The sequence below is a fragment of the Xenopus laevis genome, chromosome 4L (assembly GCF_017654675.1).
Source record: "Xenopus laevis strain J_2021 chromosome 4L, Xenopus_laevis_v10.1, whole genome shotgun sequence".
Classification (NCBI taxonomy): domain Eukaryota; kingdom Metazoa; phylum Chordata; class Amphibia; order Anura; family Pipidae; genus Xenopus; species Xenopus laevis.
Window position 1 is genome coordinate 13,093,332 of NC_054377.1, and position 12,221 is coordinate 13,105,552.

A 12,221-nucleotide genomic window follows, 5' to 3' on the forward strand; every position below is an offset into this window, starting at 1 on the left:
AACCCCAAACCAAACACCCTGTCAGTAAAATAGAGAAGACTGCAAATGTGCCGTTGTTGTTACTACTTCCTGTTCCTGGTGCTACTTCCTGGTTGAAATGCTACCTGGTTGCTGTGGTAACTGACCCAAGCAATCAGTGTTTACAATGAGTGAGCGTACAGTAAACAATCTAGATTTGCAGTTAATCTGATTGGGGTTGCCTCCTGGGTCACTGACCCTAGAAACCCAATAGCATTTTAAATTAAATCATTTGTTCTCCATCATTTCTATGGGCCAGACTGATAGCTGAGTATGATATAAGATCCCATTCAGGATTGGATTGGGATTAAAAATAGGCCCTGGCATTTCAATTACAGAAGCCCAAACAGCCCCTCCACCAGCCCAATAAATTGTGACTGTCTAAACTCTATGGCATCGTACAGCAGCCCCTCTGGCATTTGCCAGAATCCACAGATTGCCAGTCCAAGCCTGCACCCATTGCAACCTGAATAACAGCATTGCTGCTGAGATATTCGCCCACCTATCACATTAACACAAGCAGCGCTGATTGCCTCGCTCCCAGGGAATTTATCCACACTCCTATAACGGTGCCCTGTTTTTTTTATCTGTTTAACTGAAATGTCAGAGCAATAGATTCAGTGTTCCGACAACCAGCCCTTTACAGAGGTGTCGCCATAGTTTACGGGAGATTGGGCCAGTGTTGGACTGGGACACAGGGGCGTAACTACAGAGGAAGCAGACCCTGCGGCTGCAGGGGGGTCCAAGAGGCATAGGGGGCCCCATAAGGCTCTAATTAATTAGGAATTTTAATATATATTGTTAATACAGGGCAACCACTGGATATTTTGGGAGCCCTAAAATTATTTTGCTGTGGGGCCCAGTAACATCTAGTTACGCCACTGCTAGGACACCAGGGGCCCACCCAAAAACCTTTGACCAGGGGCCCACCAATTAATCTTAGACCAGGGGCCTGCTCTCAGTACTATTTTTCTTCCTCTCCTCACTCAACCCCTATTCTCCTAGTCTCTTTTCTTTACATACTATAATCTATTTTTCCAATTATTTAGCCTCAGTGTTCTCATAAAAAAAGGGAATGGCCATGAAACAGGCCAAATGTTTAGCAGCATGAGGGCCCACTGACACCTGGGCCACCGGGATTTTTCCTGATCGCCCAGGGGGCCAGTCCGACACTGATTGGGCTGCCTATTAATTGAATGTAGGTAGGAGTTATCACAAGGCAGATAATGGTACAGATACACTCGCATGGGATCTCTGTCAAGTGAAAATATGACGGACATATTTATATTTTTTTTAAATTCACTGGCTACATTTAAGCAACTTTTCCATTGGTCTTAATTTTTTATAGGGATGCACTGAATCCAGGATTCAGATCGGAATTCTGCCTTTTTCAGCAGGATTCGGCCAAATTCTTCTGCCCTGCCGAACCGAGCCCGAATCCTAATTTGCATATGCATATTAGGGGCGGGAGGGAAATCACAAAGCAAGGAAGTAAAAAATGATTTCCCCTTCCCACCCCTAATTTGCATATGAAAATTAGGATTCGGATTCGGTTCGGTATTCGACCCAAATCTTTCACAAAGGATTCGGGGGTTCGGCCGAATCCAAAATAGTGGAATTCAGTGCATCCCTAATTTTTTATAGCTTTTGAATTAATTGCCTCCTTCTTCTGACTCTTTCCAGCTTTTAAAACGTGGGGGTCACTGACCCCATCTAAAAAACAAATGCTCTGTAAGGCTACAAATGTATCGTTATTGCTACTTTTCATCACTCCTCTTTCTATTCAGGCCTCTCCTATTCATATTCCAATTAGTGCATGGTAGCTAGGGTAATTTGGACCCTAGCAACCAGATTTCTGAAATTGCAAACTGGAGAGCTGCTGAATAAAAAGCTAAATAACTCAAAAACCCCAAATAATAAAAAATGAAAACCAATTGCAAACTGTGTAAGAATATCACTCTCTACATCATACAAGCACCAAATACTGACTGAAGGCTGAAACAAAGAATCCAGGCGAGTAACAGAACCAGTGTTCGGCACTATGGAAAATGGAGTCTTGGCTGAAGGGGAGCTGGCTTTTGCTTCTTTGATTAGGCAATATTTTATTTCTCAGCAGACAAGCTAGAAGGAATAGCTTATTGCCTTTGGCAAGTGAATGAATGTCTTTATACTGTATGGCAGAACGGCTGTCTCTAATGTTGTTCAGTATTATCTGCCGGCAGCCATATTGCTCTCATCTATTTGGGGGGATACAACCCTCCCTATGAAGCAGCCTTTCAATGTGTATTCTATTCCCCATGTCTCAGAGGAGCTGACACTGACCAACCAGAGGCCAAGCTTCTCATTGAGCTGCAGTAACCAGGGAAGGGGCACAGTAATGCTTTCAGCTTGTGCAGGAAATTAATCTTTCCCCTGGAATCAATATGCCCATTAAATAAAGGCAAACTAAAGCTAAAATACAGGTCCTATTCTGTGCCATACAGAGCTTTTGGATATTCAAAGCATTTCTCTATTCTGTATGAATGCCTTCAAGAGAAAAAACCAATAGGCACCTGCACATCACCTTTGTACTGCATCAGAGACCCCCCGGAACAGCCCTGCACCCCATATGAATAGGCAGAGCTTTTGGCAGCTGTCATGTCTGGCTGATTGACTTGTGCCAGGGTCTCTGGTTCCAATATGCTCCAGGTCAGCAATCGCCAGGAACACGAAATTCAAGAGGGGAAACTTGGCAGAAACCAACCCCCCTCTGCACATTTTATAGAAGCAGGGACATTATGGTGGGTCCCTTAGTACGGCTCTATAGTTAAAAGAGTAGCTCACCTTTAAGTTAACGCTTCACATAATGCCCTATTCTTAGCAGCTTTTCATTTGGTCTTCCTTTTCTCATAGTTTTTAAATTATTGTCGTTCTACTTGCTTTCACTGACCCCATCAGCCAAAAAACTATTGGTCTGAGTTGCTACAATCTTTTTTAATACGTCTCTTTCTGTTCATACCCCCCTCCAATTCATCTCCCAGTCTCTCATTTAAGCAGCTTCCTGGTTGCTAAGGTAGACTGGACCCTAGCAACATCCTAGCTGCTGAAGTTCCCAGCTGCAGTGCTGAACTAAAAGCAAAAGCATTCAAAAACCATAAAAAAATGCAGACCAATTGTAAAGTGTCCATGTCATATTAAATGATAACTTAAAGGTGAAGTACTCCTTTAAGCTATGGGTTTAGTGGAAGAGTTGAACAACAGAGATACACAATCTCTGTGCACTGGGCACATGTATCAGATCTTTATTACTAAACACATTCTGCTAATTACAGAGCATTAAGCAAACTGCAAGTGCTTATTTATCAGGGAACGGTTCCATTTCAATAGGAAATTAAAAATCCTCCGAAAAGTATTTGATTTGGGCTGATGAGGACAAAGAAGCCATTTATACAATCCTGCGAGCTCGGAAAGATCTGTTTTCCCGGTGAGATAAGTATCGTATGTTCTAATTACACGGAGCGTATGTAATTCTATAAGCTGGGACCGAGGGGCACAAAAGGCATATGTTAATAGGAGCCTTATTCTATGTACTTACAGAGCGGGCTCAGGAGAAACGTTGTTTATAGTTTTTATACAGGCACGCTCTAATACACAACAGTGTCAGGCAAATGGAAGATTATATAAAAGGTGGCCATACATGTGCAGATCCACTTGTTTGGAGAGGCAAACGAACAGATCTTGCCCCAATATGCCGACCTCAAGTGGGAGATATCGAGTTGATCCGATCATGGGCCCTAGGGACCAACAATCTGATCACAAGCCAGGAATGCAGGCGAACTGTGCAAGGACCGGATCAATGGACTGATGCAGTCCTTGATCTGATGCCATTTTTAATCCTGCCTGATCAGGGAATGGCCCCATACACTGGTTAATAAGCTGCCAACCTCGTCTGTCAGCAGTTTTTATTGGCCCCTGTATGGCCAACATAAGGGTTATGCAACATGTGCCACAGGAGTGCCATCAGGATTTAGAGGGGGTCCTGTTGGAAAGCTGTGATTCAAGGGTTGCAGAAGGACAGGGCTTATGGCGAGTGGGTGAAATTTGGGTGGTATACCTTAAAGCAGTGATCCCCAACATGTTGCTCTCCAACCCCTTGGATGTCGCTCCCAGTGGCCTCAAAGCAGATTATTTTTGAATTCCTGACTTGGAGGCAAGTTTTGGTTGCAGCGCAGCCATCAGGGGGGAGAGTTGTAGGGGGCCCGAGGGTAAGGGGGGCCCCGGCCCCCGGCCACGCCACACTTACTTGATTAGCCGGGCCCCTCGTCTTTCTGAGAGCTGCTGACTTTGGGAAGGCATGGACGTTTAAGGGGCCCTGGCCACCAATTTTCTTATAATGTGAGGGGGGGGCCTGACCACCAATTTTGGCCACCAATTTTTTTTCTCATGTGGGGTCCTAGCCACCAATATTTTTTATGGGATGCCCTGACCACCAATATCTTTTTATTTTTTATTAACATGTGGGAAACCTAGCCACCAATATTTTTTTGTTTTTTTTACTGTGTGGTGGGGAAGGCGGACCTGTAGGTGCTGCTTGCAGTGGGCGCAGCCCAGGGGGCCCAGGAAATTTTGTCGTATGGGGCCCTGCGATTTCTGATGGCGGTCCTGTTTGGTTGTATAAAAACCAGGTGCACCACCAAACAGAGCCTCAGTGTAGGTTGACAATCCACATAGTGGCTACCAAATGGCTAATCACAGCACTTATTTGGCACCCCACGAACATTTTTCATGCATGTGTTGCTCCCCAAAACCATTTACTTCTGAATGTTGCTCATGGGTTCAAAAGGTTGAGGATAGCTGCCTTAAAGGGATCAGGCACCCCCACAAAAGATCTCCAGAAGCCCAACCCCTAACACTTTCCACTCACCCACTTGATCGATTGCTGCTCGCCACAAATGACTGAGCAAGCAGTCGTGGTGCCAGGGTCTGCTGTACGGTAATTATGCCCCTGGTTTGGGTGCATTGTGGGTGACATTTTAACATGGCTGGGTGAATCAAGGGGGGTCGCTGTTGACTTCAGGGGCAATTTTTTCCAGCTGGCTGCATTTTACTTGTTGGCAGAGCCCCATAAACTAGTGGGATAATAACTGGAGCCCCCTGAGGAGGAGAATGGGGCCCTATGATTAATGAAGGCGGTGGTGATGTGCGGGACGGGATTTTTTCCATTGGGGGGGCGCACAGGCGCGAGTCTATAAAAGTTCAACCCAGAAGTCGGAAGCTGGCATATGTAAGGTCGTAGACGGGGAGAGTAGTCACAAGAGCTCAACTCGCACCCAGAGAGGGGGGTGTGAGGTCGCCCGCGGTTATCGGGCCGGCCCGCACATCACTAGAAGGTGGCCCTGGGCACATGTTCATTAGCTGACAAGAACACATCAGCCCATTCTCTGACTAGTGGGGCAGTTTGGGCATGGGTCAGTGCAGACTCAGGGATCAGCTGGGCTGGTGGGAAATAGGGGACATCACTAACTCACAAACCTCTGGGGGCAATTGGTTTTACCCACGGGTCAGGCAGGTTGAGGCCCACCTGCACATCAGCATCTGTCAATTTAGTAGCATTATGCACTTAAATATCTGAAAGGTGTTTGACCATACCACATAAACGCTCCCTGCCACTCTGAGATAAATACTCAGACATTTTGGATTTACTATTGTTATTATATCAATTTATATCAATTATATCAAGTACAAGCTACTGTTTTATTATTACAGAGAAAAAGGAAATAATGTTTTAAAATTTGGATTATTTGATTAAAATGGAGTCTACAGGAGATGGCCTTCCCATAATTCGGAGGTTTCTGGATAACAGGTTTCCTATACCTGTACCTCCTTGGGCCCCTAATCCTTTGCAGGATTCTGCCTCCTCTTTAGGGTCAGGGCACACGCTCAGATTCGGGGAGATTAGTCGCCCGAAGATTCTTCATGAGGCAACTTAGGACGACTTCAAAAAACAAAGTGCTCCGAGTGTCATCCCGCCGGCAATTTACATTCTAGCTGGCGATTAGTCGTCCCAAAGAAGAGTTTTGTCACCGGGCGACTAATCTCCCCGAATTGAGCGTGAGCCCTGACCCTAAACTACACCCATTTTTACATATTTAGGCAGGAGCAGTTGCTGCTCTTGTATGTGTATATATATATATATATATATATATATATATATATATATATATATATATATATATATATATATATATATATATATATATATATATATATATATATATACTGTATATCCCCACAGGAAAAGTAATAAGAAGCTAAGACACACAGGAGCATTATATACTAAAGGGCTTTAGTAAATTACCCACAACTTTATGGTCTCCTAGCAACAGTGTTTCCTAACAAGGAGCCATGGCAACCAGCAGTGACAGTCACCTTACCCTGACGCTGTTAGTAATTTGGGTGCTCAGTGTTATCTCTTGCTATAAATCAGGCTATTTAGTGAGCGCTGTACATTCCTGTAGTTGGTTAGTACATTGCCTACTGACCAGGGAGTCTTACCTCTCGCAAACTGATCTCTCTCTTGATCTTAAAGGGGGTTGTTCACCTTTAAATTTACTTTTAGTATGATGTAGAGTGTGATATTCTGAGACAATTTGCAATTGGTTTTTATTTTTTATTATTTGTGGTTTTTGAGTTATTTAGCTTTTTATTCAGCAGCTCTCCAGTTTGCAATTTCAGCCATCTGGTTGCTAGGGTCCAAATGACCCTAGCAACCATGCATTGATTTGAATAAGAGACTGGCATATGAATAGGAGAGGGGCCTGAATAGAAAAATGAGTAATAAAAAATAGCAATAACAATAAATGTGTAGCCTTACAGAGTATTTTTTTAGATGGGGTCAGTGACCTCCTTCTGAACACTGGAAAGAGTCAGAAAATTAAGGCAAATAATTCATAAACTAAAAAAAAAAGAGAAATTGAAAAGTTGCTCAAAATTAGCCATTCTATAACATACTAAAATTTAACTTAAAGGTGAATCACCCTTTTCTGTAGGGCAGATCATTATAAGGGCAATGCAGGCAGTTCCTGGGGATTTAAGTGCCACTTCCCTGGCAGTTGTATCACATCAATACACAAAGCCGCTTGCCATAAATAAAAAATGTCTCTTTTCTGTCTAAAAGCAATACAAGGGGAAGTTAAATGCTGTGGAAGTAGATACAGTATCGAGTTGCATGTATTGCTCACATCCCCATTCTCAAATCCAGATAATGGAAAATGAAACCTTTATATACAAAAGAAGGTTATATACAAGGTAAATATAGTTTATCTGCAGGGGACATTTAATGATAGCAGAGGAGAAAAGGTTTTACCTTCCCCATAGCTGCTCTACAATATGGCTGCAACCAGACTGATTTTTCTTAAGGCGGTAGATCAATTACAAAGCGGTTGTTCCCCTTTAAATTAATGTTGAGTAAGATATAGACATTGATATTCTAAGACAACTTGCAACTGGTCTTCGTTTTTTTATGGTTTTTCAGTTATTTAGCTTTTTGTTCAGCAATTCTCCAGTTTAGGGTAAGGGCACACCTGGACTTTCGGGGAGATTTAGTCGCCTGGCAACTAATCGCCTCTTCCGCGGGGCGATAATCTCCCCGAACTGCTTCCCCTTGTCTTCTGTCTGCTATAATGGGAAAATGCCAGCGCAATGGCACTTGCAGTGATTCGATTTCCAAAGTTGCCTCACGAGGAAACTTCGGGCGACTTCGGAAATCGAATCGCCGCAAGTGCATTGCTGCAGTCGTTTTTTCATTGAAGCAGCCGGAAGACACGGGGAAGCAGTTCGGGGAGATTAGTCGCCCCAAAGAAGAGGCCCATGTGCCCCAGTAGTATCTAGCTACACCGCTGGACTCAAGGTTCAGTTTGTGACTTATATAAGTAACAGGACTGCAAGGAGAGAACTGCCATAAAGCGAGTTGCTGATAACAAAAAGACAGTGTGGGGTGTTGCCTTTGTTGCCCCTGGCTGTATCATTTTAAAGGGACACTGAGACTAACATTCATTTTGCAAACATTCACCCGCAGTTTGTGGCTTGACGCACTAAGGAGTCGGGGGCTGTGGAAACAGGAAGTGAAGCCTGATTGGCTGGAGGCCTCAGACGTGTTCTAGGGGTTAAATTCCCATTATAATGCCACCAGCAGTACCATAGCAGCATGACTTGTACTGAGAGTGTCCTGGGTATAAGATTTCCCGCAGACTCTCTTTTCCCTTTCAGTGGTTTTAAATAAACCGATTCATGCCCCTTGGCAACCTCTCCTAAAAATTTAATGACTGGCAACCTGGCAGCTAAAAATACATTCATGTATATGGGTCTCACCTACTCAGCGCATGCTCCTCCGAAATGCCAATGTGTAGCCATAAGGGAATAGCTAGGACCTCTCCCCTCATTTAAAGGAGAAGGAAACTTCCATTTCATAGAGGGGGCACCCATAGGAGGTCCTAATGCTGAGCGGACTATGTCCATCATGCCCCCCTGCACCTAGGTGACCCATGTGCAGGTTCAAACTTGGTGCAGGTGCAATACAGAACTCACGCAGGAGACACCTGGGAGCGGGGTAAGATTGTGGCAGGCCCCTTCATGGTAGGGATCCAACTCCATGTAAGAACCAGCCAACCAAAATCTGGCAATTTCTAGCAGATACTTCCTGCACTTAAGGTGGCCATACATGGAGAGATCTGCTCGTTTGGCGATGTCGCCAAACGAGCGGATCTCCCTCCGATATGCCCACCTTGAGGTGGGCAATATCGGGCTGATCCTATCGTGGGCCCTAGGGCCCAACGATCGGATCCTAACGATGCCTAACGGGCGGTCGGATCACGGGACCGCATCAACGAATAGATCGGCCGCGATCCGACGGGATTTTTTGTCCCATCCGATCGAGATCTGGCCGACTTTCGGCCAGATCTCGATCGGTGAAGCCCGTCGGGGGGCCCCATACACGGTCTGTCGGCAGCTTTTATCGGCCCGTGTATGGCCACCTTTACTCCGAGTGATGGAAACCAATGGCCCTCACACCAATCCACTGACTGTATATGAGATAGCCTGTGTGTGTAGCACAACCTTGTTTGTAGGACAGAGCTCCAGCCACTATTTGCACACACAACCGCCCATTCAAGTTGAACGTTTCTATTTGCAGAAAGAGATATTGTCTTGTGATTAGAGTCAAGAACCTACAAACGACTCAAGGTCAACATCCCCACCCACATACCATATATTCCTTAGATCTGACTTAACCACAGAAGTCCTTGTATAGTAGGCCTATGCCTACAAATTGAAGAAGCTCTTTCTTGGCCCACCCTACAGTATAGGTCAGTGGTTTGCTCCCTTCTGCCCACCTTTGAGGTCCAAGATATGGCCAGGTCCCCTTTCAGAATGAAAACATCTGTACCACCATAATTCCCAGACTATGTAGGGCAGCAAGTAAGTCTTCTTCTCAGTTAATGCCTCAACTGACCCTTAATATAGGCTTCCAGAAGTATCTAGAAGTATCTAGTAGCAAGCAAGTAAGTCTTCTTCTCAGTTCATGCCTCAACTGACCCTTAATATGGGCTTCCAGAAGTATCTAGAAGAGGAACGAGGCATTCTGCCCAAATCTCACCTTAAGTGACCTTCAAGCAAGTCCTCTACAGCCAGGCCTGTATTTTCTATACAGGCACCCAAGGGCAGTTGGTCTAAATTAATATTCTCCATAGGTTGTATCAGGACTGCTTTGCAATTTTTTATGACCGCTAGGGGGCGCTGTTTTACTTAAGGACGATTGCTACAGATCTTATGTTCAATGTAGCCTTGTACCCTACATTTCTTAGAAGTGTCCCTGATTTTACAAGAGATCTAGTAACCGTACATGTTATCATTTCTCTGTAAACCCCAAAGTGGTACAGAACCAACCCCTGGCCAATCACAGCACTGGAATTGCCGGAACACAAACGTTAACAGAGTCGAGTACAACAGAAAGTGCAACTGAATTAAAACCAAAAGTGTCTAATAAACCAAAAAAGGAATCATTTCCATCTTGTTCCAAATCCAACCACATGACACATGTCACTAAATGGCATATATATATATATAAAATATAATAACTTGTGTATTATAACAGATATAGTACACCTTGTTGGAAAATATGAGGACTAATGATGTTTTTCGCTTCGCAAAAAAATTCATGAATTTCCCGTGAAATTAGCAAAACTGAAAAAATCATGAAACTTGAAAATCGACGATTGCGTCAATTTTGTTGCCGCCGTTAAAGTCAATGGGCCTCCGAATAGAGTTTTCCAATGCGCATCCATACACTGTTTAGCGGAATTCGCTGCGAATTTGCGCCTGCCAAATTTATTTGCCCCTCACTAAGGAGGATATTAGAAGTAACCTCGGATTTCCATGACCTTCGGCCTCGTGCTTTTATATTGTGATTATGGAACTCCTCCGTGACTTATAATTAGGGATGCACCGAATCCACTATTTTGGATTCGGCCGAAACCCCTGAATCGTTTGTGAAAGATTTGGCCGAATACCGAACTAAATCCAAATTTGCATATGCAAATTAGTGGTGGGAAGGAGAAAACATTTTTTACTCTCTTGTTTTGTGACAAAGACATGTGATTTCCCTCTCCGCCCCTAATTTGCTTATGTAAATTAGGATTCAGATTCGGTTCGGTCGGGCAGAAGGATTCGGCCGAATGTGTGGATTCGGAACATCCCTTCTTATAATATCCTTATATTTTACAATATGAATAGCCCCCATATATATATATATATATATATATATATATATATATATATATATATATATATATATATATATATATATATACAGAATAAGGACAGTCGTTCATCGAATATAAAAGACAATTCTGTTATGCCAAGACACACACACACACACACACACAATATATAGGCTCATTTAACCCTATGCATGCACCATGACCATTAACCCCATCCATGCTGCTGCCTAAAGTGATTACAAAGCCAATGCAATGACATTTCTACTGGAAAGGAAAAACCCCAGTGGTGCCTGCACCATTCAACTCACATCTGTCCAATCTGTAGCTTATTATCAGCTACTGTTCTACTACATTTCCCAGCATCCAACATCAACCTATGATGGGAGCTGCAGTCCAACAGCTGGAGGGGGGCACACCATTGAGGATAAAGAGACAGAACCGAAACATCAAGGGGGCTTTTATTTCTGCCACCATATACCTGTAATGCCTTGTGCCCCCCAAATAAATGAGGGTACAGAAGCAGCAGCCTGGCTCTGGGGGAATAAAGCAGCAGTGAGGGGGATGTCCCTGTGTATCAGGCAGATGGGGGAATACTGCAATATGACACAGGTATATTAGGGGCCCCATTAGTGCCAGACAGATGGGGGGATACTTTTATATGACACAGGTATATTAGGGGCCCCATTAGTGCCAGACAGATGGGGGGATACTTTTATATGACACAGGCATATTAGGGGCCCCATTAGTGCCAGACAGATGGGGGGATACTATTAGGGGCCCCATTAGTGCAATTCTTACCTCCCAAGGCTCGCACTGGAGTCTGCAGAGCTGCAATCACAGCCACAAAGAGGATGAGAGATGCCCATCTTGCCCATGGCATTGCAGCTGCTGGGCTGAACCCCGACCCCTCATCTCCCACAGTCCACTTCCCCGCCGGAGCCATCAATGGGGGGGTCCAAACATCTGCCCCAGGGGATCCAACCCCTCCTCCGGGTCACAGATCCGGAACGTTGTGAGTCATTGGCTGCAGGTCCCTCGGGCGATTCTCTGCTGCAGAGTCAGGGGCACATAGTGCTGGTCTGGCAGGGGCTCAGATGAGCACAGGTTGGCACAGGTAGGTCTGGCTCGGGCAGCTGGAGGTGAGCTCACTCGTCGTTTGCTGTTGCTTTGGGGATGAAACTGTCATTGCAGCCTAGAGACGTCTTTTCATTGAGAAAGCGATCACGTCGCAGGCAGAAAAATGTGAGGACACTGAACGTCTGGGGAAGGGGGGCACCTACTGGCCGCAACGTGCAAGTGCATAGGAAAGCACAGTAGTGTTACCGGCCCTGGAACGCAAAGTATAAGCATGGGATCCGGTATCCAGAAACCTGTTATCCAGAAAGCTCCGAATTATGGAAAGGCCATCTTCCATAGACTCCATTTCATCCAAATGTTTTAAAAATGATT

At 44.6% G+C, this 12,221-nt stretch overlaps 1 protein-coding gene across 1 annotated transcript in view; it reads right to left on the reverse strand.

Moving 5' to 3' along the window:
- kiaa1549l.L (KIAA1549-like L homeolog) overlaps positions 1-11,999 on the reverse strand; it is a 94,406-nt gene extending 82,407 nt beyond the window's left edge. The window contains exon 1 of the mRNA XM_041589910.1: positions 11,571-11,999. Within this exon, the coding sequence (XP_041445844.1) occupies positions 11,571-11,715 (145 nt within the window). The 5' untranslated portion in view covers positions 11,716-11,999. The remainder of the gene's footprint in view (positions 1-11,570) is intronic.
- Between the last annotated feature and the right edge of the window lie 222 nt (positions 12,000-12,221).